The sequence below is a fragment of the Cyprinodon tularosa genome, unplaced genomic scaffold, assembly GCF_016077235.1.
Source record: "Cyprinodon tularosa strain WSP-4 unplaced genomic scaffold, ASM1607723v1 ctg15, whole genome shotgun sequence".
Lineage (NCBI taxonomy): Eukaryota > Metazoa > Chordata > Actinopteri > Cyprinodontiformes > Cyprinodontidae > Cyprinodon > Cyprinodon tularosa.
The window spans coordinates 1,453,876-1,481,856 of record NW_024038331.1 but is presented as its reverse complement, the minus strand read 5'-3'; the positions used below and the strand labels follow the sequence as shown (position 1 = coordinate 1,481,856).

The window sequence follows — 27,981 nt, the reverse complement described above, 5'->3', positions numbered from 1 at the left end:
TCTCCTGCATCCCTCCTTTCCCCCCTGAGCCTCTGACACTGTCGGCGCGCGGCTGCATCTCCAGCTCTTTCCTACCTGTGCAGAGGCGCACTGCAGCACGCAGAGAGGAACTGACGGATAAAAGCCACTTGTACAGAGAGGTCAGACCGTCCTGCATGAGCTGAAATGATGATTACTACCAGGTATGGTTTTTGGTTCCCGTAATACCTTTAAAAGTGTCCAGTTGATTTCATATCGTGCAAATATCGCTCTGTTTGGCGCGTTGCGTTAAAATGGAGAGGAGTTAATTTCATCAGCAGTAACATGTGAGGTGCATCACTGCGCAAAACTTTTGACCAGCCCTTAATGCTTTAAACTTTGCTTCGATATAAAGAGGCTTTTATTTTATTTTAAAGTGGAATTCATAGATAAACTTTTTATTTAGACTTTAATTTCTGTTTCGTTTCATTGTACGTCCTTTACAGGTTAACCTGTATGTTACAATTAAATATCTGAGGTGGATAATTTGAGGATGAAGAAATAGCAAGACAAGAAAAGTTATATGCTTATGTTAAAAGAGGGACACCTATGGAAGAGAATTAGGGCCACTGAAAAGAAAAAGTTGATTGATTTTTAAATTTTATTTGATTTTAATATGGGAAAACTGTCAGAATTCCGAGATTAAAGTCAGAATTATTAGAAAAAAGTCAGAATTCTGAAAAAAAAAAGTCAGAATTCCCATATTCCCAATCCAATTTCCCCATATTAAACTGAAATAAAATTGAAAAATCGGGTAACTTTTTTAAACTTCTTCAGTGGTCCTAATCCTCTTCTATATCATATGATCGTTTGTGTGTTTTTCTAAGGTATTTGGTTATATGGATCTGAATATTTGGTCATATGAATCTTTACAATCAAATTTAACAATATTGATTGTTTCAAGAAATATAAGTACAATTGAAGAGAGTATATTTCAGATCTTTATGAAAATGTAATTTTGAAAAACATTCCTTTTTTTTGCAAAAGCTGATGTATGGCATCCTTAGATTTACTTCCTCTTAAAAAACAGTTAATTACACATAAGGCTGTTTTTGTTGTTGACATGAATGTGAATGTCAGTACAATCAGAAAATGTCTGCTTTGATTGAAAGTGAGTAGAGAGGAGACTTGTTCTCAGAGAAATGCATGGAGGTTTTCCAGAACATTGACAAAAGAACAGGACTTTTTGATCCAAGTTAATTTGATGGGTTTTAAAGTTAATTATTATTTGGAATCCAGAGCAGAGGACATATTGGTTTTAAACCATATCCAAAATTCCAGGAAAAGACTCCCAGGCTAACTGTGAAGCATGGAGGTGGAAGTGTCCTACTTTGGGAATATTATGAGGACTTCACCGCCTGATCCCTAATGAATTCTACCATGTATCAGGAGATGCTTGTCATAAATCTAAGCTTTTCTGTAAAAAAAAGAAAGCATGAACCAAAACTAACAAGGAAACATGCTTAACAAGGGGTATGAGCTGACTTATGAGCTACTTATAGATGCTTCTCTGCTTAACACCTTATCTGGGTGATTGCGGTTCTGCAAAAACCTGTTAAACAGCCACTTATGGAAACCAGTTGTGCTCAAGCAGGTATGGATCTAAAACATTAAAGACTGAAGTTTAAAACCCAAGGCGAGACCAATGACTAGGTATAAAACTTAAAAATGGGAACTCAGAGCGAGAAGTTGTGGAGTGTCTTTATATATGCAGAACATGCATAAAACCTCTCCAAGACAGTTAAGAGCATCGAGCAAATGTTCACAGAGGGAGCCCATGGGATGGTGAAGAAGCTTAGGGTGGCACAGGATGTAGAATTCATCCCATAGTTTAGATATTACTATATAATCCAGTCTTTATTTATTTGAAATGAGTCAAGTTAATTTGAATATAATCCAATCATAAAGTAAGACAAAGAGCCAATTACATTTAGGAGGATTCACGCCCAACAAAGATAAGTTCAGGTCTAAACAGAAATATACTTTAGCAAACCCATGTACCATTCCACATGAAGCCAGCGTGTTTTGGGTCTGTAAAAAAAAAAATTCCACTAGATCCAAGACTGAAAATATTTTAAACTCCATCTCTGATCACTGCATCTCTATCAGAGACACTTGCACTATTGTCTTACCTGTAGACGAGTGTCTGCCACATTAAGGGCCGTCACAAACCATGTAGTAGATGGGGCGATTGGACCGCGACTCTGCATCAGTGCAGGCTCTCTGGAATTTGGCAGCTGGTGAAATCATGTCAACCTGCACCCCAGAACTACAGCCATGCTCACGAGGGCATCACTGTGTTTCCACAGAAACTGCTGCTTTCCTTCTCTGTTGGAGGGAAGGGGCCGTCCCATTCCTGTTTGTGATTGTTTGACTTCATTGGGAGTAACACTTGATAAGAGGTAGTGCTGTGGGCAGTTTGGGATTAAGACAGTCATGCGCCACCCTCAGAAAATTATTGCGAACATGCCCAATTCCCTTCCCAGCTTGTTTCTATCATTGCATTACAGCACCACCAACAGGTCTGGCATAATTCCACAGCTTTTTCAGGTATTTTGAGTTTATTCGTGTGAAGGCACACATTTACTGAGCTGCCTTTTTTCTTAAAGCGAAAGTTTATGTAGTTTTGAGCTTTTTGTCTACATGTGGATGAAGCTTCAGTCCAAACCTTTCTATCTTAAGAAGCCCTACTTACTGAAGTTTGCAGGAATTCGTAATCCCTAGCAACCACACACTACGTTTTGTGACGGTGACCACAAGGATACAGCTACTAAATAACAAAAGCCGAGAAAGACTACTTCCTTTTAATCAGACTTTTTATCAAGAAAAAAAACAAACCAAAAGAAAATTAAAATTTAACTTGATTAATTCTCACAGCTTCATAAGAAAAAGGTTTTATATGCCTGGAGGCCTGGTGAGCTGCTTTCAGTCTTGAGTGCTTTCCTGTACCCAAACTTTGCTTTCTGGAGTTCAGCTTGATGCACAGGTGATTTTCAGTAATGGACACACATAGAGCCTGGGGTCAAATTCAATTATTTAGTCTCATGTCAGTAGTTTCTGGTTATATAATATTCCAGTTTTTTGACTGAAGGATAAGGGAAAAACAAACAATGGCCATCTTGAGACTCTGAAGAAGGGTATGTGGCTTGAAACCTCACTGTTTTGGTGAATAAACCATGATTTTGCACCTTTTTCCAAAAAATAAACAATGTAAAATGTTTAACTGCACCAAAATAAGTAGTCATGAAGTTTCAGATATGATACTATTTGCTTGCTGGTAATGGTGAAACAGCAGATCAGCATCAGGTTCATCAATTCAGTTCCCCTTCTTCGAATCATGCAGATGTATGACAATGGCAATTTAGGGGGTTCGTTTTCAGGCAGTCCTTCATTTCAACAGCAGTATGGGAATTATAAACAGTGTCATATTTTTCTCAAAGGTATTTTATTTTTATCTGATAAATGCTACCATATTTATTATCATCCTTTTTTTTTTTTTTTACCTTGCATCCTTGACAGATACAAATAACAACTGGGTAATATCAGCTTGTATGACTTTTGTATTATTATCTCTAAATATGTTATTTTATTATCTCCAGGTAATTTTAACACAACCATCCTGTTTTTGTAGCTGAGTCCATGATACTGAGACCCACTCATGATGAAGTATGCATTTTCCTTTTTTTTTTTTTTTTTTTATAAGTAATTAGGGTTTCTTGTAATTTTTTTAAGTGCTTGTAATCAGTAGATTTCCTGCCATAATTAAGATTCCTTTTTTATTATCTATCCGGTACTTTTTCCTGATAGTATCCTATTTTAAATGGACTTAGGAAAGAACTGTCCAAATAAAAAACTTAACATAAAACAACTAACTGAGTTATAGTCCTAAGCTAGGTGGTTTTACAAAGAAAGAAACATTCCTTTAAAATAATCAGGTACTAGAGTGAAAATAAGTGGAAACATAGTCTGAAGCTTTTCCAGACCCACGGGATGGTGAATCATGGTGGGTGGCTTTCTGGCATAGTAATGTTGTGGCTAGACATCCTGGTGGTTTTTCTTGGATATGTGCAAGCGGAAGATGCAAGAGGGCAGAGTTATGGTGCTGAGTTAATATTCTTAACTTCTCTCACAGATAATTAACCTCATATAAAGACTTTGCTTATTTCACATTCTTTACTAACCTTTTTAAGTTACCTTAAAAGCTAAAATGTTCCACTAAATATGGTCATTTTATCCGATCTATGATCCGTGCAAACTAAAGACTAGTCTTTAGTATAGTTTAATGTTCAGAATAATTGTTTTGCATGATTTTAGTGGACAGTAATTTAATAGTTAACTTGATACTTTTAAAACACTTCTAATCAGATTAGAGATAAAAGACCAGGAAGGAAGACTTACAAGAAAACGTCCTAACAAACAACCACTTACCTCTATTATAGTGGTCAAATGTATTGGTTGTGTGCCTTTTTGGCACACTGCTTTGAACAGTGTCACCGCAGACACATGTATGTAACCCCTCAACGTTGTCCCATAAGCTTACATCATGGCTAAAAACTAAAACAGTAACAGGATGTTTAAAGTTTAAAAACTGCTGGAAAATATGAGTGACTTTATTCCAATAGCTTAAGGCAAAACATTTGTTTAAAGGTATTTCAGACCCCAAAACTACCTGGTTAGGAGTATGAAACAATCACTGCTAGAATATAACCTTTCAGAATGCATATTGCTACCAAAAAAGCTTTAATTGAAATCATTTAGATTATGACCCCACTAAAGTGTTTAAATTTTTTTTTTTTTTAAACAACTGGGTCATTTAATGGTTTTTAAGTGCTAAAGCCAGAATAAAACATCGTTTTTTAGGGTTCAGTTGACAGTTTTATTTTTTTTCATTTTGTGTGTGCACAATGTCATATTTAAGCTTTATTGGTGCCATACACAAGGGTATGTACCTTATTTTGCCTTTTATTCTGGTGCAATCAAAGTAATAAAATAAAAAATCCAAAAATCTAAGGTAGATTGGGTGTGAGAGTAGGAAAGCTAGAACCCCAGATTTACACCTTGTAAAACCCAACGTTATTGTGCTTAAGAGAAAACGAGTGTTGTTCTAGCTCAGCACTCCTCCGATCTCACAGATCATCAATCAGACAGACGTGTTTGACCCGGCTGAAATGAGTTCAGGAGTCATTTTCTGGCTTGTTGATTGGGAGGAGGGACAAGATTTCCCTGCTTAGACAGTGATGCAAAACTCTGCAGAGACCACCCAGGATATACAGGGGAAATTTCTTTACTGTGCAAAATTTGCAAAAAGATGTTGCTTTTCATTTATCATTGCATTATATTTAAAGGAAACGTGGATCTATCATATTCTCATGTACTAAAGACAATATGCTGGAGCTAATCTGTGTTGACAGGAGAAAAAGCCTGGATAATGCATTTGCTGCAGTTTGCACACCCCTAAATGCAGTGGGTGGCATCGATTTCAGCTTGACTTATCTTCAGTGTTGCTGTCATTTAAACAAGAGGTGTTGCAGGCTTTCAGCGGCAAATGGGATCGACGGCTGGCACAATATCTGACAAGGGCAGTTTTTTTTCTTCTGTCGTCGACCTGAATTCACAAGCAAATATTTAGTAAAACTCCAGCAAACAACTTTCTTAGATTTTCTAATAATTTTGGAGGTCGTACATTTTTAAATCTGCATTTCAACCATGGTATTCAAATGTGAAGTAACAACAATTACAACTAGAACAGATTTTAATGGAACGATTCAACCTAAATTCACAAATGAACATGTAAGCCTGACACTGAGACCATTTAACTCGGTGTCTTGGGTCTTAATGTTGCTGTTTCTCCTCTACAAAGCCTGGTGCACAGCGATCCTAAGTGCTATAAAAACTTCCCCTTCCATCCATGAAAAGAGTGAGTTAAAGAAAAGGGAAACGGTGCACGAGTGTGCCAGTGGCCTGTCCTTTAATTTTCCATGAGGCCTTTTGTGAGAGAGTATGAAGTGAAAGCACAGTGTGCAGCTGTCTGCTTGGCTCAGTACGTGCTCTTTTATGAGACGCTTTCTTGTCAAGAATACTAATAGTGATACCAGCCTTGTAGAGTCCCCCCAGCTGCCAGGAAAACAGACTGCAATTATATTGCCATAAGAGAAGGCCATTTCATTTGACAAAAGTCAATGAGGTCTGTTTGCGCCGACTCATTTTAAAGACAGTATTTGATATAAAAGAAGATATTATAAACTTCATTAAGTTTTTTCAGTTCAGTCTTTTTCCAGAGGCTATAACCTTTTAAATGTAGTGTTTGGTTTTGGCTTTAAATCTTTCAATTAACATTTTTCATTGAAATGGGTCTTCCCAAGTCCTCTGAGTGGAAAAACATTTTGAAATAGCATCTACTTGAAAGTTAATTTACCAGTGCATAAAAAGGCTACTACTTTTCTGCACGATATCCTGCTTCCAGTTTCTGCAAGGGTTGCTAATAATGATGGGTGATTATGGGGGTTTGGGTTTGAATCCCTGTTTGCATCAGGCAGGGCATCTGGTGTAAAACCTTTGCCAAGTCCGTTTGCAATTGTGATGTCTCCCTGAAAGAGGGAGCAGCTGGAATAGGACTTTGTACTTCCAGGAATTTAGTTGAAACCATCGATGGGTAAATCAGTTGATGCATTAATGAATGCTGTCAGGTAGCCATCAAAACCATGACTTGACCCTTAGAACTGGAGGAAGTATAGATTTTAGCTTAGATATTTATTGATCCTGTAACCCTGTGAAACGAATTATGGGTTTTTATGGACTCAATTTTTAAAGTTTGATCTCCTGCCAAGACTTATTGACTTTTTTAGATTATTTAGTAGTTTTAGCCTCTTTTACAAGCTTTTCTTAGACACTCAACTAACCAATACATCCATACTAACACATGGCCGTTTGAGTCTCCAAAAGGGAGAGAATCTCCACATGTTCATATCCCCATCACTGATTTCAGGACCTATGGCTCATTATAGGTGAGTTTCCAGTTTAAATACTGCGATTTACCCCTTAGCTCAGCAATAGGCCTCTGTTGTTTTAAATTTTTTTGTCAGGGGGTTAATGAAATAGTAATCTATAGAAGAGAGATCTACTAAAATGAGAGATACATTAAACATTTGCTCTAAATTTAAAGCTAAGCTGAAAAAACGGACGTCTTTAAAGAAGATTATATGTGAAATTTGGTTTGACAAAAGAATACATAATTGATGTGTTAAAGAAATAGTACAAAAGCAGGACTTTTTCACGATGGAGGAACGTTTCCAGTTCTCCCAGAGGTTGTGTGAGGTCACTTCAGACATCCTGTCATGCCTGCTGGGTTAATAACACACTCGGGCTGGTGACGGAGGGTTGGACGGATGCCTTCGGGCTGAGACACTGTGTCATTACCTCACGGAGGTGATAAATAGCTTGAGGTCAGAAGCCTGCGGCACCAATTTCCCTTTGAAAAACCAGAAAAATCTGCTGTTTGGTTGGGCTTTCATTTACTTTTTTATTTATTTTCACTGGCTCCTGTAATTTTCAAAAGCATACACAGTTCACTCAGATCACATTCTTTCCTTAAAACAAAATTATTCAGTTTTAGCTGCAAGCAAATATTTTGTGTAACTCCAAGAAACGACATTGCTAGATGTTCTGATAATTATAGAGATCATACATTTTTATATTTACATATTAATATTAGCTTTGGTTAGTTAAGAAATATAGAAAAAATCCAACATGTAGCCTTATTAATACACTAATAGCTGACTGTGGGTAAGTTATAAGAATTAATTTAGTTGATAAATTATAATATATATGATATATTGTAATATATATGCCCCACAGTGCTGAAAGAAAGGTTTGACACAGGAAGGAGCTTCCACTGCTCAACATATACTGTGAGTTGCTGGGCTTATATGTTGCAGGTTGAAGAGACCAACACAGAAGAGGAGGAAATGATACATCAGGAGTTAAACACAGATCTAAGAGGAAAACAAAGAATAAAAAAAACGTGACTAATAAGATTTAAAAAGTCATGAAAGACCCCAAGGCAATATATAACATAATAGCACAAAAAGAGCATTTGTTTCAAGGTAATGCAGCCAAGTGGCTCGGTTTTGAATCAATGGAGCATGTTCAGCTGAACCAACACCATGCATACCTTCCAGCATCACAAAAATTGATTTCCCTTGTTATTCTCAAGTATATTTAACTGGAAAATGAAAAAGTGTCCTATCTTTTATTAGATATATGGATTCACTAAGATTATTTGTATCATTGAGTGTGATTATTTTTCACCTTGTTCATTGTTTTTTTCTTTACAGACATGTCCAGATCATTTCACTCATCTGTGCAGTTTCTTATCTCAGCCTGGCCTTCCCTATCCAAATGCCAACTACTCATTGTAAGTACACATTAACTACAGTGCCTTGCAAAAGAATTCAAATCACATAAACTTTCATTGTCTTAATAAACTTTCACAGGACAAATAATAAATACAATAAGGCAAAATATGTGCCTGCATTTTCTAAACTGTGGGCTTAGCATGTCAAATGAGGTTAAATGTGAGTATTTTTGTTAATTTCTCTAAACCACATTGCCTTACATATTGTTTTTTCTTTAGTTTCATCAGATGATGTGCGGCGGCTTCAACTGAACATGCCCCACTCAGGTCCAATTTTTGCACCTTTGGGCAGCTCGATTTCCATTCCTTGCTTTGTGTCCCTGTCCCCCACCTCCCCTTCGGTGGTGCCCCGGGTGAAGTGGACCGTGGTTTCTAAAGGGGTCGAGACAGAGATCTTGGTAGCCAGGGGTCCAAGAGTGAAGATCAACGATTTGTACAGAGATCGAGTAGCACTATTAAACTACTCCTCCTCCCCTGAAGATGTGACTCTGTGGTTGGGGGATCTGCACCACAAAGACTCTGGCCACTATCGTTGCGAGGTGCAGCAGGGACTGGAAGATGCCAGCAAAGTTGTACAGGTCAAGGTCAAAGGTAGCCTATGATATACTGTGATTTTTTTTTATCCTTCTTGAAGGTTTAACTGTGCATTGTTCACATTTAATGTATTGTACTGGAGGTACACAATATTTGGATTCTGCAGTGTACTTGATAATTGCAATTAAGATATTATTATTAATACTAATCCATTCTATATCTGCATTTTTTAATGTGTTTAGGGGTGGTGTTCCACTATAGAGATGCTTTGGGTCGGTATTCCTTCTCCTTCCAGCAGGCCCAGAGAGCTTGTGAGGGCATCGGGGCACAGGTTGCCACACCTGAGCAGCTGCTTGCAGCCTATTTCGATGGATATGAGCAGTGTGACGCAGGCTGGCTGGCGGACCAATCTGTCAGGTAGTTGTGCACCTTTTGTTTTCAAAAGTCTTGCACTTACAAAAACTTCACCCAAATTTTAAAATTTGTTTAATTGTATTACAACTTCCCATTTACTCTGTATAGAAAATTGTAACATGAATGTTTTAAATAAATCTTAAACGCTGCAAAATAATTTATATACCAAAGCTTATTTATTTAAAATATATAATCATCAGGTTTATGTATATAGTATTAATAAAATATACTTACTCAAAATAGATACAAATGAGTGTATTTATTTCATATACATGAAGTTTGTTTTAATTGCATAAAGGTAACCCTGATTATAATGCAATTCAAAGAATAAAGTTTATGTTACCGTAATAAATACACTAAGTAATATTCATTTTGACTATGTATACTCGGTTAATTCTAAATAGATAAACCTGACAATGTTTTTTTTAAATAAATAAGCTATATTAAAGTAAATGCATCATTGATTGTTTGCATAATAGGTTTGTAGATGGGCATTTGTAATGTAATAAAATAACAAAAATTTTAAAATCTATGTGAAATATTTATGTGACTGCAGAAATTTCATGGTTAAACATCCACAAATCCATGCTTTCAGGCCTTGAGACGTTTCTTTTGTATAATTATTATCTTTAAAATGGCCAGAGGCTTGTTTTATTTAAGGATGTTTTTTTCTGAACAAATGCAGGTATCCAATCCAAGCACCTCGTGACGGCTGCTATGGAGACATGGACGGGCAACCAGGAGTGAGGAACTATGGAACAATGGATCCAAATGATCTCTATGATGTTTATTGCTATATAGAACAAATTCACGGTATGAGTTAATGTAAAGTTAATTGTTGTCTTTGTGTGTATATATATATATATATATATACAATAATTATAAGTTTAATTAATTATAATTAGAAGTTTACAAACATTTACTTAACATTTAATTTAGTTGCTAGTTAACCTTGAAAATTTGTAATTATATTCATGACATCTTGCGCATAATTTTCTTTATGGGTTGTAAAAAATTAACACAACAATTAACTCTAATGAATATTTTATTTTTATTAAAATAGTAAATGGATTAAAATTATTTAAAAGATGAGCCTGTACCATCTGTTCAGTCTAGCATAATTATTTGATATAAGTTTTGTGTCAACCAGTTACCTAAAATCTATTTGAAAGAAACGTTAATGTTTAAGTAAAACTTAAAAGCAAATAGAAAAATAGTTAAAAATTGCACAAATTTATCTGTGCTTCATCTTTCTAATCTAAAATAAGGAATCGTGATTCATTTTGTTTTAATAGGTCACAAGACAGAAACTTTATTAATTTTGGTGCCAAGAAAGAATCATCGTATGTGGGGGGGAAGGAGCACCCATACAAATTCTCTGAGCCAGTAGTTCAAACATGGATGCTGGCCTCCTCCATGCAACCTTTATCTCTTCCCCCATTTTTTCTGTCTGAGTGGACAGAGATTAACAGACCAACAGAAGGAAGATCCCAAACACACATTCAATTCTGCGACATCTTAAAAAGGCTCAATTTTAAAGCTTTGATCTGGAGTTAGGTCAAAAAGCAGACAAAAGAATTGTTGGCTTAAAATTAAGATTGTTTTTTAAGATAAGCTTACATGGACATAGGGGGAACTGCAGCTTAAAAAAAACACAGAAACTCAATTGGAAAAACAGAATAAAGGCTTTGGAAAACAGGCAAAATTGACAGCATTGTCGGTCAGTTGATTCAGATTCAGAATGGTTAGCAGCCATGAAGCCAATTAGGTAAAAAAACCGACACCTTATACACAAAAATTCAAACAGTACAAGCAGAGAAAGGGCAATAAACAGTAAACAGAAAAAACAGAGCCACATCTTCACAAAATTACTACTTAAAAGACAGAGATAGAAGACACAGAATTAACTTAAAAAAAAAATGTATTCTCAGGTAAACAAAACTCAGAGTTCATTTTGTAATTAGACAAACTTTTGAAGACTTAACACTGGTGTGCCCTTTTTGATTTTTTTTTTATGTATTTGTCCTAAAAGGACAATTTTGTAAATTTTTACATAAAGGAATCTCTAAAATAGCCTTTTTTTATCCTGTACGATTGAAACATAGTTTGATAGGCAGACTGACACTTCAGTAGTTCAGTCCCGATGCATCTATAAGCCTGTAACATATTTTCCATGAAAGAACTGTTGGTCGGAAGTTCCTGAGCTTTTTCTGTGCATGTGTCCATGTTAAATGGGTCCAATCTGGCCAACAATCAATGTGTTATATTTAAGATGGATGGATTTTGTGGATATTTGGAAGCGGCCTGCATCCAGCTCAAATCAGACGCCAGTATCAACTTGATGTAATGTGAAAGAAGTAAAAAAAAAAAAAAAAATGAGACCATGTCTAGTACAAATGCGAGACCAAGCAGAAGAGAGTGCTGCAGTTCTCCATTTTGGCCACAGGTAGCAGTATCATTAAAAAAAAAAATCTGTAATGCCTCTTTAAGAAAGAGGAGCGCATTATTTTGTTGAGAAGTAAAAAAGATGCAAAATAAAGAATTTAACAACACAATAGGGGCTTACCTACTCAGTTTATGAGCTTAAACAATTCAAATGTCAGGGTTATGAGGCCTGCAGGATAAACTATCTGTTGTGGATAGTTTATCCTGATGGAAGCCTTTCCTTTTTTGTCTTCCACTAGACTATTTTCATTTTCAGCTCATTATCCTCACAGGCACAAGACCTGTAATAAAACTGAAAATCAACCAAAGCCTGAGAAGTTATTGTTCACATTCACAAAATCCACAAAATTACAAACAAAATAATCTGCTTTGAAGTGAGCTGCAACAAACTTTTCATATATCTGCATTGAGCAAATTAAACATTCCGTGCAATAATTGATGAAAATATTGTCTTTTTCTAGGCAAGGTTTTCTATAGCCCCATCCCACTACAGTTATCATTTGATGAGGCGCAGTCATTTTGTCAAGACAGGAAGTCACAGCTGGCATCAACTGCACAGTTATACTTAGCATGGAGTGAAGGGCTGGACCGCTGCAGTCCTGGCTGGCTCTCTGACGGCAGTGTGCGTTATCCCATCGTAACCCCAAGAGAGAGGTGTGGTGGTCCTCAAGCAGGCGTCAAAACAATCTATCGCTTCAGGAACCAGACCGGTTTCCCCGACCGGTCTAGCCTTCATGATGTTTATTGTTTCAAAGGTGGGTGCCTTCAAATATTTCCTACTATAAAGTGGTATCTTTATATTATATGCTTTGACATAAAAGCTATCTTTAACCACTTCCTTCTTTAACAGGAGACAGTGAAACTTCTACTGACTCTCCAGTGGACGTCACAGAAGCTGAAGGCTTAGAACAAAGAGTTGTTATGTTTAATGAAAGAGCACAAGAAATTCATCTTAATCAGCTAGAAAAACAAGTGGAACGAGAAGCACAAAGTGAACTTGAATCTTTACCTCTTTTGCCTGACTCTTTTACTACATCTTACCCAATCGATACAAACCAGACAGTTACTTCAGACGTAACAGAATCTTTCCCAAGCACCACCTCTTCGTTGAATCACCTTCAACCACTTCAAGAAGGCACAGAAATAAGTTACAACTCCCAGTTTCTTCCAAAAGAAATTAATAGCACAACAGAGGTCTATGATTCAGCACAAAACTCAACCATTCTCTCTGGTGATTACAATGGGACAGAGTTTCAACAAAACCTGAGCTTCACCTTTCACCTATCTGAATTTGTAAAAAGCACATACCAACCCCAGACAGAGAACCACTCAACACCAGACACATATCCTACTCAGTCTCTACAGTCAATCGAACAGACGAAGCAGTACCACGAAATTCATGTAACTGATGTGAAATTTGACAAATCTCATACCAATTACAGTGAGACGGAGAATAACCATACAGACGTTGATGTAAAAGATGGGGTTTGGAGAGGGACCACCGTGGCAATTAGTCCATTGCTTGACATAAAGATGGAAGAAGCAGCTGCAGAAGATCCTGTGCGGATGTTGGTCACAACTCCGGCTTCCCAAGATATGGGAACTCCTTCCACACAAGAAAGTCCAACTGCTGAGTCAGCCATGGAGACCTATTCAATCTGGACTCCCATAGATGGATCTGGAGATATTTCCCATGGTAGGGAAGGTTATTTAATAAATCAAGACATGCTCAAGCTACATCACAGTCATCTGAAAAGCTGTTTAAAGTGTAGTAATGTCCACATTAAGATTTTGTGAACACAAAGGCATATTTGTCATGCGGTTGCCAATCTAAGCAGCACTACAAGTTTAATAATTACAGAAAACTGAATTGTAATTTCTTGTCATTTCTAAATCAACTGCTTTTTGACATTTTTTTCTACCAGAATGACTTTATTCAGTCAAGACTGCTTAAACAAGTTTCTTCCTTTATCCACAGTTATAACTCAGTTTCAGGATTTAAAATACTTTAATTGAATTATCAACAAAAAATATACTCTTATGGGTTAATATTCCACATTTACCTACATTTTTTTCTTATAATGATACTCCCCATATTGTAATGGTTTGTTGTAAAAATATATCAATGATAATTGTAATAGTATCAAGTGTTCTTGCTTTATGATCCTGATATTTTGATCAGATAATCTGCACTCTTAGTAAATTCTAGATGAATAAGCTTCTTTAGACAGTAACTGTTATTTATAATTTATTCTCTCTTTCAGAGAAAGAGTTTGAAATGGGAGCAGTCACCCTCATGTCCACGTCTCAATCCTCCACTGCTGGATTCGCCACCCAATCGCTGGGCTCTGCTGTGGCTAGCAGAGCTCCCACCACGCCTCAGAGCACAGATCCAGCCCGCGCTACTGTGTCACAGAATGTGGACAAACTGGGCTTTGAAATCTTTTCTACAACACCAGACTTGTGGGATCTCACTGTGTCTAGACAGGAGGGAAGTACAAGCTTGGACTCTGAAGAAAGTGAGGAAAAATTGGTTGATGCAACTCAGCCTCCCACCCAGGTAGTTTCTGGGGTACTTCCTATGACTGAACCTCCAGTGGGTTTAAATATCTCTTATTCACCATCTGAATTGGCAACAGACAACTATCAGACAGGTTATAAAGTGCCTAATGGCTTGATAATCCCTTATGAAGAGGCAAGTGGATATGAGCTTGGAACAGTTACTTCAACCTTTCAAGAGGACATTAAAAAGACCTCACCTTTAGAAGGAAATGTTAGAGTTTCCCCAACCCAGACAGAGGAAGTTTACAGCTCAATTTTAGTTGGAAAAGATGCTAAAGTTCCGTCGACTGCTACGTTTACAACAGAAGCTAATGTTGGCCAAAGCACAGAAAAAGAAGCCAAAGTTGCCCCAACACTCAGTCTGAAAGGAGAAACCAAAGTTACACCAACTGCTGTCCCAGAAGAAGAAACTAAAGTTAGTCCAACTTTGGTCCTTAAAGTAGAAAAAGGTTCTCAAATTATTGCTGTTGGAGAAGAAGCTACAGCAACGCCATCAGCTGTTCTTGAGAAAGAAGATGAACTTGTGTCACCCTTGGTGTTTGATGGCGAAACTAAGGTTGATATAAATCTTACAGAAGAAGCTAAAGCTATCCCAACTCTTGTTCTTGATGAAAAACCAAATGTTGGCCCAAACGTCCTAGAACAGGAAACTAATGTAAACCTAACGTTGGTCCTTGAAGAAGAGAAAGGTGCTTCAGTTTTGTCTATTGAAGAAGTTAAAGTACACCCAACAGTTGCTCTCGAAGAAGATTCGAAAACTGTGTCAACTTTGGTTTTTGATGGAAAAACTAAAGTTGACCCAAATCTTTCGGAGGAAACTGAAGTTATTTCAACACTGGTTCTAGATGAAAAAGCTAATGCTGACCTCCCTGTTATTCTAGATGAAGCAACTAAAGTTAACCTAACTTTACCGCATGAAGAAGAGACGGTTGCTTCAGTTCTGAGTGTTGAAGAAGACAAAGTAATCCCAACAGTTGCCCTCAAAGAAGAGTCAAACATTTTGTCAGCCTTGGGTGTTGATGGCAAAACTAAAGTTGATGCAGATCTTACAGAAGAGGCTAACGTTACACCAGCTCTTGTTCTTGATGAGAAAGCTAATGTTGACCCAACTGTTGTTTTAGAACAGGAAACTAAAGTTAATCTAACTTTGGTTCTTGAAGGAGAGACAGATGGTCCAGGTCTGCCTGTTAAAGAAGAAATTAAAGTAATCCCAACAGTTGCTCTTGAAGAAAAATCTAACTTTCCTTCAACCTTGGGTTTTTATGGAGAAACTAAAATAACCCCAACTCTTGTTTTTAAAGAAGTGGGTGCTACTGACCCAACCGTTACAGAACAAGATAAAGTTGCAAGATTCGTCATCGAGGATAAAGCCCCAGTAACTCCTAAAGTAATTTTTGAAGAAAATGCCAAAGTTGACTCAACTGTCTTTCTTGATGTTATTTCGAATACAAAAGAAAATGCTGAAGTGGAATTAACCCCAATTCATGTGAAAGCCGAAGTTACACAAACCCCTTTCGTAGAGGAAGAAGCCAATGTTCGAAGGTTTAATTATGCAGAAGAAACAGATAATTCCTCTGGGTTCCCCGAAAGAGAATCCAAAGTAACCTTTGGGACTGATGAACCTGAAGTTACTCCTGCCCTTGATTTTGAAGACAAACAAAATGCTGCACTACCCTCTGAGGACTTTACCATTTTTGCTCTCAATTCTCAAACATCTAAGTGGAATCTGCTGACTACCACAACTGGACCCCAAGAACATCAGAATAATCCAAAGTTCAGTCAGAAACTCCCTTTCACGTCAGTGTCAGAGACCTCAGTGAGCACTGACCAGTCTAAACTGTCTACTCCTACAATGACTACCACACACATGCCCAAACACACCTGGAGCCCAAGAACCACAAGACCTCACAGTTTCCGTAAGACGACAGAGCCCCAGAAGTTTAACCGTTTTGTCCCACCTTTGGATCATGGTGTGGTTGATCTTGACATTAGCCTCACCCCACCACCCACCCTGCTTATCTTGCCCAAAGAGAGGGCAGCTGTAGGTGGTACAGAGGCCTTTTCAGGTAATGCTAAAATCACTTTCATCAGCCTAACTGTCCTCTCCTTCCTCATCAAAGTGATGCACTAAAATCCCCGGTTTGTTTTCAGACCATTTTCTGTTTTAAAAAAATCCAAAACAGAACCATCCTTCCTGTTTTTTTCACTTGCTGTCTCAACAAATCTACTCACTTTTCTGACTCCTAAACCCCTTAAACACTCCTCACTGCTCTCCTGCTACTCACACTGGGACAGTCGACTGTTGTCCACGTCTTTTTATTTTTTTGTGCATGATATTCCCCTACTCATCCAAAGACTGACTTCTGTGAAGTACGGTTAAGTTTGACTGCTATTTTTGGGTGTTCCTTTAACAAGAACGGTGGTGACAGCCCCAGCAAAACATTTCTGGTCAATCATTTAACCAGTTTTATAAGTTTAGAATGTATTTTTCTTTTATGAATGTAACAACATTTTACTTTGAATGTAATAGCACTGATCAATGCAGCAGACTTAAAAGTCTTTTCATTTGATTTTTTTCCAACAGTCTCGTTAGCTAACAAAAGCAAATGTTGTGCTTAGGTTTTGAAGCACAAACTATTTTTGTTTACCATTTGTTATGAGCAGTGGCGGTTTTTGATGTTGGCCATATGGACAGTATTGGAGACGGGGGTGTTCCGTCAGACCAGCATACCCATAGTCAATCCCAATTTATCCCTTTAGTTTTGTACGAAAAATACACTTTAAACTACCTCAACAGGCATGTTTCCCTTTATTTATGTACAAAAAAACAATTTAATTACTTATTTCTTGGTGTTTTTTGAAGCGTATGGCGATCTGACCTTGAATCGTTTTTTGTACATGACTAACGGGATATACGCCCGTCGAGATAGTTTAAATTGTATTTTTTGTACAAATCTAAAGGGATAAACAGGGCTAACATACGCATATGCAAATCTGACTTCTTGCACATGCGTATGGACTATGGGTATGCTGGTCTGACGGGTTATACTGATCTGACAGAACAGATGTGCACTCTTTAGATTTTCTGTTGGTTTTGTGCATGTGCATTCATTACCAAGTTGGCATCCACTGCTGACTTATGAGAATTGGAAGGCACTAAGAAGTTAGAATACTTCTCGCATTGGTTGGAGGAGGACAGAATGAGGGACCGGAGTGCCATTCATTAAGAACTGCCATTGGTTGTATCTTGTTTTCAGTTGTTCAAACCTCTGTTTTAGGATGACTAACTTCAACTAGCTTTTTCTGTCTGGGCTAGTTAAAACATTTAGTTATTTCATTTTTGTAGTTTCTACATCTATTTGCATTGGATGCATATTTCTTTCAATAAAATATACAAAAAATATTTTAAGAGCCTTGTTGTACAGAGCTTAAATTCAAGTGGTATTGTGTGAGTTAAATAAAAGGCTTCCAAGTTTAAATTTTTAGTTTAACAAGATAAAGCTAATATATTTTATCAGTCAGAAAAGGCTATTTGAATGTTGACAGAAAAAAATGTTTTATGACAGTTTTGATATGAAAATAATAAAGGAAGATTAAGCATTCAGCAACGATAAGGTACTGTTCCTTAAGTCCTTATGCATGCTTTTTTAAGTGCTGGCCATTAAAATTTAAGAATATTTCATTGAGATTTTTTAGACAAAGATTTACTTAAAGATGGATGATTCAATCACTAATTACTATGGTAACAACTAGTAAACCTATAGTACCTAAACAGGTAAACAGTAAAATGTGACATTTGTTTTCAACAGTGAATTCTGGTGGGCCTAAGCATTATTATTATTATACTTATTATTATTATTATTGTTATCTATTTAAACTTTAATCTTACTTTGATTCATTTATTCATGTTTTGTTTTTACTTTACTAGTTTACTGAAGAGTAAAGTGTATCTATAATCTTTTTCTCCAGTTTTGTCTATACTGTATGTATTTTTAAAATTTTCATTTAGAAATGATACCTTGTAATATTTAAGATTTTATTTTTATATTTAAATTCATTATGTTATCATATTCATTTTAGTTTTTACTTATTTATAACTCTTTTTATGTAATATATCTGATTTCCTGTCTTCTTACTGTATCTACATCTACCTTTATTTTCAATGTTTTTGTGTAAAGAAAGTCATAAAAGGGTTAAGTCATTAAAAATGTATGTAATAGAAAATTACAAGATTTACAAATAAAAAGTTAACGCAATAAAAATAGAAACATAAACTTGGGCCTTGTTTTGTAAATCCTAAAATATTTGCAAAAGTTAATTATAATAATAATATTAACTTTATTTATAAAGGGCTTTCAAACAAAGTGCTATTACTAGAAGAAAAAAATAAATAAACAGAAAATAGCAATAGTATTTGTATTATTTTGTATAAGTATGGGCATAGCATTTTCTGATTGAGCCATATCAACAAATATTTCTTTTTGGAAAAACTTGATCATGGTGGTTTCTTGTTTCTGTAGTTTATATAGCTGGTGCAGCAGGATTTTTATTGCAGTGTTTTTCTATTATTTGGGGAATATGAGACTGGCTTCTGTCAGAAATGTTACATATCTTTAATACCCTATTACCCCCATGTCTGCAGTGCTCATGGTTGGTGTGCATGAAAGTATTATGCACTCTGGAGCCTTGAGGTTAAGTTAATAGAGGTCTCTGTCGTCCACTAATGACTGACTGTGTCCACTTTCTTCAGCAGAAATGAAAACAGTAATCATATAGTTATTAGTGTGTTTTTCAATAATGCACCAATACCAGCTTTGCCAGGGACATTTGATTTTCCCATTTAAGTCGTACATAACCCTCTCTTCATTCAGTGAGGAAAGGTGAAAACATCTCTGTTAAGGCAGACTTTGCCAAGTTAGTAAAATGTTAGTATTTTAGGGAACATAAACACGAGGAAAAGCATCTTAATGAGAGGATGGGGTCTGTTAGACATTAAAGGAATCAAAGTGGTTTCCCACGCTGCGTTTGTATATTTCTTTGCTCAGCTTTGACAGCAATTATGCCCAGAGAGCATATGATTCTCATTTGTGTCGGAAAAGTAGTTATTACCTTTCATATACACTGGAGAGATGTTTCTGGAGGGAGTTTTATGTAACAGTGAACATAATGACAGGACAAAGCTTATGTTTAAAATATTTAATTTCTGTTTCCACAGACATGTCATATTTTGCTTTCTTTTCACAAATTTTAAAATAAATCCAGAGTTCAAGCTCTCTTTTTTCTTTTTGAGCCTTCAAACAAGCGATCTATCGTCTGAAGGTGACAAAAGCAAAAGGTTGCCTCTTTAGTCCACTTTTTCATAACTTTTTGCTTTAGTGAACATTTAATATAAAATGATGTTAAGGTATATCAAAATAGCTGATTTTTCAGCTTACGTAATGAACAGAAAAGATTGCTCCTTTTTATTTTTATGACCTCAACAAGCAAGCTTTGTTAGCATTTAATTAAAGGCTAAAAATTTGACCAAAAATGAACAACCGTTCTTTTGTATGTGCAAATCTCTTTGAAAAGAGTCTTTGTGGAGAGTGGAAAGAAAATCAAGGCTCCATTTATTGTTCTGACCTTATGCACACAAAAACAGGTTTGAATCTTTAATACCAAAGAGAAGATTGAAAGAAGAGAGAAGAAGGACCTAAGAAGCTGAGGAGAATTTCGTATCCTGCCTTACACCGTTTAAAGTTTTACTTTATTCTGTGGTCTATATTACAAGTTATACTAACCAGCGTGTAACAAATGTGAACAATGTGTTGCTACCTTTAAAGTTGTGTGTGCATTAGTCATGCCCCAATATCATTTGTACTTTCAACACACAGATACCTGTGGTCTTTATTCCGACAGTAATCTGCAGTAGCCCCTCTCTTGTGTTTCAGATGCCTGTTTGGATGACCCCTGTCTCAATGGAGGCACCTGCACTGAGAGAGACGGACACATTAAATGTCTCTGTTTGCCAACTTATGGAGGAGACCTTTGTGAGAACGGTGAGCTTTCTTTTGTTTTCAGTATTAGTCACCTGAAATACAAACGTATCTGATGAGGGTGAAATACAAAAAACTCATACAGCTGCAATTGCCTGGTTGTATGATTGCAAATTGTTTAACTAATCCTTTGCCAACCTTGCCTTCTGATTCAATACCAGTATTCATTCTTCTTGCATATGATTTATATATTTACATTTGTTGGCCAGATGTCTGATTACCTGTAAATAAAGTTAGGCTAATATAATGAGGGTTTACATTCACACTGGTTCTTTTCCATCCTTTAACTAGAGCCTTCGCTTGTAGATAGGTTGCAAAAATCAAAAGTAAGTGTAAAGGAATCAGGAAAGGGTGCAAAAATCCATTGTATTTTGTACAAATTGAGCCTTAGAACTGGTCCTTTTTACGTGATTGATAAAACTAAAACAGGTCAAGGAAAGTGGTCAATGGGGCGATAGAAAAGAACAGAAATATTCTTTATTGTCCTAAAGTGAGGAAGTTCGGGTGTATCAGCAGGAAAGTAACAGGCAAGTTCAAACACTGAGAGCTAAAGACAGACAGACGGATAGATAGATAGATAGATAGATAGATAGATAGATAGATAGATAGATAGATAGATAGATAGATAGATAGATAGATAGATAGATAGATAGATAGATAGATAGATAGATAGATAGATAGATAGATGATAGATAGATAGATAGATAGATAGATAGATAGATAGATAGATAGATGATAGATAGATAGATAGATTGATAGATTGATAGATAGATAGACAGATTCATTGATTGATTGATTGATTGATTGATTAAATGTTATTTAAAAAGAGAACTGCTGCTTAGATAAAACTGACTAACAGAATAAACAGAATAAAGGAACATTTTGACAGCAATGCCTCTTTATTCTTCTTAAGTCTGCACTATAGCATGGTAAACAATGGAAGCCTTTTCTTCCAGGCCTAAAAGCTGGTTGAAGAATGTTTTTATCAGCAAAATAACCCACATCAGACTTCTTGTCATGGTTGATTAATTATTAACCAGTCCTAAAATATTTCATTAACCAGTCAGTTGTAGCCCCAAACCTTAACATGTCAGCTTGAGAACTAGTTAAGAAAAGAGGTTATATTTTTAAGCATCACAGTAAAATCAGCCAAACATCCAGATCTATAAAAAATAAATATGGGTGTGAAATGAAATAGCTTTTGTTTTGCCACTAATTACCACAAAATTAACATATATTTACTGTATTTTGTATTTTCTTTGCTATGTTTTCCTCACTAATGTCTGGCATTCAGACTTGGAGCGATGTGAACCAGGCTGGGATAAATTTCAAGGTTTCTGCTATCGACACTTCAGCCAGCGTCAGAGCTGGGAGGTAGCAGAAAGGCACTGTCGCACACAAGGAGCTCATCTGGTGTCCATCATGACCCCCGAGGAGCAGGAATACATTAACAGTAGGCCTGAATAAAGTTTTTTTTACTGTTTAAGAGTTACATCGAGTACCGTATGAAAATGGTAGAATGTTTTGGTAGGTTATAATTTGGATATTTGTCTCCTGTTTCACACACTTCTACAGGACAGTGCCTTAAACACCATCAGGCATTGAAAAATCACAGCAGATATAAAGTCTGTCTGAAATGACAGGTTGTAAGAGATCCACCATCCCTTGGTTTATGTTCTAATTTATAAGATGTTTTAGGAAATATCTTTTTGGTGAATCTCCATTTGTATTTATCACCCTTTATTCTAATATTACTAGAAATCCAGTGAAACCACGTGCTTTCAATATTCAAATTTCAAACTAAACGATGTGCAGCTGTTATAGCAGCAAAAAGTGGTTACACAAGATATTGTTTCAGGCTGAATGTCTACCAGTCTTATAAATGTTTCATTTGTGAGTAAACAAAAAAAAAAAAAACATGGAACAATTTACCTTGTTCCATATCATAAGTACAGTATATATTACCTGATAAAATCAGAATAAGATACATTCAAGTTTGAGACTACAATGTGAATAACATTTAAGAAAGGTCAGGGGGGTAGTGAAGATTTTTCAATGCACTGTACTTTCTATCCACCAAACTGTTGCCTTTATTTTTGTATCTTGAACAGATTTTCTCAAGAAATGTAACTTTTATTAGACTGCAGATAACTGAAAAAGAAGCAAATGTCTTTAAAAAATATATATATATCAAAAATACCAATTCACAAAATTACAAGACTGGCTTCTTGGAAGCAAAATAAAAACATACTATTCATGCCTAAATATTTTGCATTGTACTTTATATATATGAGGGCTTTTTTAAAATATGTGTTAGTGAAGTGGGATATGTCTTTACTAGGTAACTACAAAGAATACCAGTGGACTGGTCTGAATGATAAGACTGTTGAGGATGATTTCCGATGGACTGATGGAAACCAGCTGGTGAGAAATATTAGACTCACAACTATCGCAGAAAAATACTAAGCAAACTACGCACACAATACTTCTAAAGATAAAAATTGCTTTCATTTAGGTTGGATATGAAAGCAAAAACATTTATGAAGTAATTAGTTACAGAAACTTTTAAGACCATCCATTGCCCTTTGTGTTACATATAGGTTTTACATTTAAATTTTGTTCTTCAAATAATACTGAATGTAGTCTAATCTTTGAAGAGTTTATTTTCATGATTTTTTATTTTTTGGGCTGAATTAAAATCTATTTTACAATGCAGCTGTATGAGAACTGGTACAGAGGGCAGCCAGACAGCTACTTCCTCTCTGGAGAGGACTGCGTGGTGATGGTTTGGCACGATAATGGCCGCTGGAGTGATGTACCCTGCAACTATCATCTGGCATACACCTGCAAGAAAGGCACCTGTAAGTTTATTCAGTCAGACTGACCACATTTCATATGAATATGAGATCATGGCTCCCTCTTTTGGGTATTAGAAGCCATTACGTATACATGTGCCATCTCTTTCTACAGCTTCCTGTGGTCCCCCACCAAAGATTCGTAATGCATCCATATTCGGAAAAGCTCGAACCAGGTATGAGACCAATGCAGTTGTGAGGTACCGATGCTCAGAGGGCTTCCAGCAAAGGCTGAACCCTCTAATCAGGTGTCTGTCTGGAGGCCTATGGGAGAGACCTCAAATCCTTTGCTTCCCTGGTGAGATTGGTGCATATTCCATAAATCAACCCTTTCAATCATAGTAATTATCTACTCTATGCCTGATTATTTGTTTCTCCATTTTTAATCCAGGGGGTGGAGAAATTGTGCAAAGCCTTGACATGCTGTCACAAACTGATAGCAGCTTCTTAGCAGCTGGAAATGATTTTGAAGCCACCGAAGAGCCACCACAGTTTTGGGACATCAAGTTTTAACACCTGTTCTTTCTTTTTAAGCATACAGTTTTGTTACTGTACTGTGATATGATGTTTTTTTTTTATAGAGAGCACAATGAACCACAGAGACAGAAGATAATGCAAGAGGACTAAGGTTTCCTTCAGTGAAGAACGTTCATCCGTGATTATGAGGATTTTAAATATGGCATTTAATTATTTCCAGATTAGGCTTTGATGTATGAATCTTTTCTAATAATTATTCCTTTTGTGGTTATAACAATGTCCAAGGCCTTTTCACGCCATGGTGCTATCTTTGAAGCCCTTTCTACAGTTTTAGATTTTCAGTGTGTCATGTTCCTACTTTATCAAAGATCCTGACACCTTTAAAGTGAGCCATTAACAACCAAGAAACGCAAGTATGTGTGTTTTTTTGTTTTTTTTTTACAGTTGAAATAACTGTCCAGAGTTTGTTTTTTCCTACAAAAAAATTTGAGGTCAAGCAGACGCAGTTTTGTTCTGTGGCTTTATGTTGTAATAAAGTTTTGTAGAACAGATCCAAGAATAAATCAGTTCTCCTATTTTACTCCCACTGTTTTTTGGCTTTATTTCATGCGGATTCATGTGAGAAAGTTACAACCCATTAATAAATCCAGTGGATATGGAAAACTACAGTATTTCATTCAAAAATTAAATACATAAATAAATACTGCTATTGATAAATTGTCAATAAATATTCCATTAAATGTCCCTATAAAATAAAAAAATATGCTTTTGATCCTTTTTGATATTATTCAAGATTTTTTTTATTTATTCAAAGATGTATTATTACTTTATTTATTCATTTGATTGTTTATTTAATAATGGAGTGTAATTTTGTGAAACTTTAATTATGTAAAGCTATCCTAAATATTCAGTTACTTATTTTCTAAATCTGTTCTTCATGTAAACGTTTTTTTAAATTTCAAATTCTTATATTCAAATAAGGAGTATTCCTTTCATAATGATCAATCAAATCAGAGTATTTCCTCTTGCTGAGCTATAAGCCAACTCCCTCTAGTTATTCAAATTTTCAAATACCAAGGGCGAGGAGGATTAGTAGCAACAATCTTTCAGTCTGACTTACTGATTACTCAAAGTCAATGAATAATCACAAGTCTATTGAACATTTAACCCTTAGTTTCCCCTTATCCAAATGGAAAGAAACAAAACTTCTTCTTTTTGTACCTTTGGTTCGTCCGCCAGATCCTTACTCTGAATTTTTAGATGAGTTTTCAGAGTTCCTATCTGATTTTGTGCAAAATGCTGACAAGGTCATCGTTGTGGGGGATTTTAACATCCATGCTGACACTAAAGGTGATAGCTTAAGTGCAGCACTTAATTTTATCTTAGACTCGATTCACTTTTTTCAAAATGTGTGTAGTCCCACACATTTTCATCATCATACTTTGTACCTTTTGCTGACATGTGGTATTGAATGTGAATAAATAAAACTATTTCCTTACAACCCTGTCCTGTCTGACCAATTTTTAACTACCTTCAAAATTACATGAATAGAGTTCTCCTCCCCCAGAAGAATGTTTCACTTTAGCAGATCTTTATCGGATAATGCAGTTATACATTTTAAAGAATCTGCTCCATTTTCTCCCCTGTGATGCTGAGCAGCCCTGCAGAGGGCAAACATTTACCGGTAGTTTATTCCCCTTTACAGGTTGATGGTTTTGTAGATGGGATTGTGTCATGTGAAAAAGTATTCAACTGTACAGTCCAGTTAAATAAATGGAGATCAAATGATTTAAATCATTCTGCACTTTATTTTACTTTGCAAAATAAAATGAAAGCAAAAAACATACAGCCGTCATTGCATGGTGTTCAGCCCTGTTCTGAACAGACTTCTCTGTAGTCAGAGTCAAAACAAATTGTAGACAATTTGGTTAAACAGTAGCATGTTATGAATAAACTTTTAGAAAGAATCTTGCTTGATATGGGAATAAGTATTTCTTGTTCCAATCACTCCTCTCGCTCAACATTTTGTGGCCTTCAGGTGAGTAAAAATATTTTTTACAAAGTAAATAGCAAAAATCAATATAAGAAATAAGAAATTAATAGTAATCAAAATTTTCCGACCACAGGTAACTAGTTCTCTGCGTACTGCCTTAGACAATGTAGCCCCCTTTGAAAAATAAAAACTTAAAAAATATAAAGGTGGCTCCTTGATTCAACACAGAGCTGTGCACTTTGAAGCAAAATATTAGGAAATTGAAGAGAAAATGTTGCTCTACATGCCTACGGGAATCCTACCTAGTCTGGAAACAGTTTGCTGCTGTATAAAATGACCCTTTGTAAAGCAAGAGCAACATATTTCTCCTCATTAATAGAGTAAAATAAGAATAATCCTATATTTCTTTTTAATAAAGTTGCCAAACTCACCCAGAGCCATAGCTCCATTGAACCGTCCCACCTGCTCTTAGCAGTAATTATAAATCAGATTGATTCTATTAAAACTAAGATCATTAGTAACCCTCTAACTATGGTTGTTTTTTTCTGGATGGTGAGGCAGCTTCTGCGGTAACTATGGAATCTGAATCGGGTTTAAACTGCTTTGATTTTCATCAAAGCAGTTTAAACTCAAATCATATTATGTCTTCATCTAAGCCTTCAACTTGTATGTTAGGTCCAGTTACAACCAGGTTAATTAACGAAGTACTCTCTCTAATTTCCACCCCTATTCTAGATATGATTAACATATCCGTGTTACAGGGATATGTACCTCGGGCTTTTAAGGTAGCTGTAATTAAAGCTTTTCTTAAGAAACTGTCACTTAACCCAGATGACTTGGTCAATTGTAGACCTATTTCCAGTATTGCTTTCTTACCTAAAGTTGCCAAACAAGTGTGCAACCACTTACACCGTAATGAACTTTTTGAAGAGTTTCAGCCTGGCTTTTGAGCTCATCATAGCACTGAAAAAGCTCTGATGACCAGTGCTAGGACCAATTCTCTTTACTATATATATGCTCCCAAGCGGTAGAATTATTAGATAGCCTGGGATTAATTGCCACTCTTTTGCTAATGATACTCAGCTATTTCTGTCTATAAATCCAGATGAAGCTAGCCCATTACATAGATTACAGGCATGTATTTAAGACATAACCTGGATGACTCTTAACAGTCTGATCCTGAATACAGAAAAGAAAGAAGTTATAGTCTTTGGACCAGAAGCTGATTAGTCAGTCACTTAATTTGGATGGGATTAAATTGATCTCAGATTTAAAAAAAAATAAAATCTTGGTGTTGTTTTTGATCAGGACCTGTCATTTAAATCCCATATCAAAGAGGTTTCTAGAATTTCCTTCTTTCATTTGCAGAATATTTTACGAATTAGAAATCTCCTGTCCAGGGGTGATGCTGAGAAACTAGTCCATGCATTTGTTACTTCAAGGCTGGAATATTGCAATTCTTTATTATCAGGAAGTCCACAAATTGTAGTTGAAAGCCTTCAGCTGATCCAAAATGCTGAAGCCAGAGTTCTAATCAAAATTAAAAAGAGAGATCATATCTCTCCACTTCAATGGCATCCTGTAAAATACAGAATATAATTTAAAATCCTCATTTTCATGAACAAAGCCTTAAATGGCCAAGCTCCATCTTATATCAGAGATTGATTGTTCTTTGTGTTCCTAACAGAGCACTTCGCTCTCAGTCTGCAGGTTTATTAGTGGTTCTTAGAATTCCTAAAAGTTGAATGGGTGGCAGATCTTTTAGTTAACAGGCTCCTCTCCTGTCTACTTTTAAGGATAGGCTTAAAACTTTCATTTTTGATAAAGCTTATAATTAGAGTGGTTCAGGTTATCCTGGGCTATCTTTATGGTTATGCTGCTATATGCTTAGGCTGCTGGAGGACATAGGGACCTATTTTCATCATTCTGCTTCATTATATCTCTATTCTCCCATTCTGCAGAATATGTTAGCTCAATCTCTAACATTATGCTCTCTCTATTTTTTGTCTTAGTGTCAGGGTTGGTTGTGGTTTAGGGCCCAAATGCAGAGGCAGAGAGGCTGAGGTGATGTCTTGTTGATTTAATCAAAAAGGTAAACAATGGCAGGGATGCAAAAATCCAACTAATAAAGAAAAGCAAACCAGAACTATAGAGACATCTGGGGAAACAAAACACGAGGAGCCAGGGAGAGACGAGGAACGTAGACCACAGCATGGGAAGACAGCAAAGACAAGG

General features: G+C 36.1%; 1 protein-coding gene across 1 annotated transcript; it reads left to right on the top strand.

Moving 5' to 3' along the window:
* The first annotated feature begins 2 nt into the window (after nt 1-2).
* On the top strand, nt 3-24,333 carry LOC119779635 (neurocan core protein-like). Its single transcript, XM_038279349.1, has 14 exons — nt 3-182; nt 8,352-8,431; nt 8,651-9,022; nt 9,208-9,382; nt 10,065-10,192; nt 12,286-12,579; nt 12,675-13,520; nt 14,089-16,452; nt 20,317-20,424; nt 21,716-21,874; nt 22,763-22,845; nt 23,138-23,282; nt 23,392-23,574; nt 23,668-24,333. Exons 1-14 carry the CDS (start codon nt 166-168, stop codon nt 23,787-23,789), a joined length of 5,076 nt encoding a protein of 1,691 aa, XP_038135277.1. The 5' UTR covers nt 3-165; the 3' UTR covers nt 23,790-24,333.
* The last annotated feature ends 3,648 nt before the right edge of the window (nt 24,334-27,981 follow it).

Coding starts and splice junctions, on each gene's coding strand:
- LOC119779635 (XM_038279349.1), top strand. Junction 10,193..12,285: donor CTATATAGAACAAATTCACG/GTATGAGTTAAT, acceptor GTCTTTTTCTAG/GCAAGGTTTTCTATAGCCCC. Junction 16,453..20,316: donor TGGTACAGAGGCCTTTTCAG/GTAATGCTAAAA, acceptor CTTGTGTTTCAG/ATGCCTGTTTGGATGACCCC.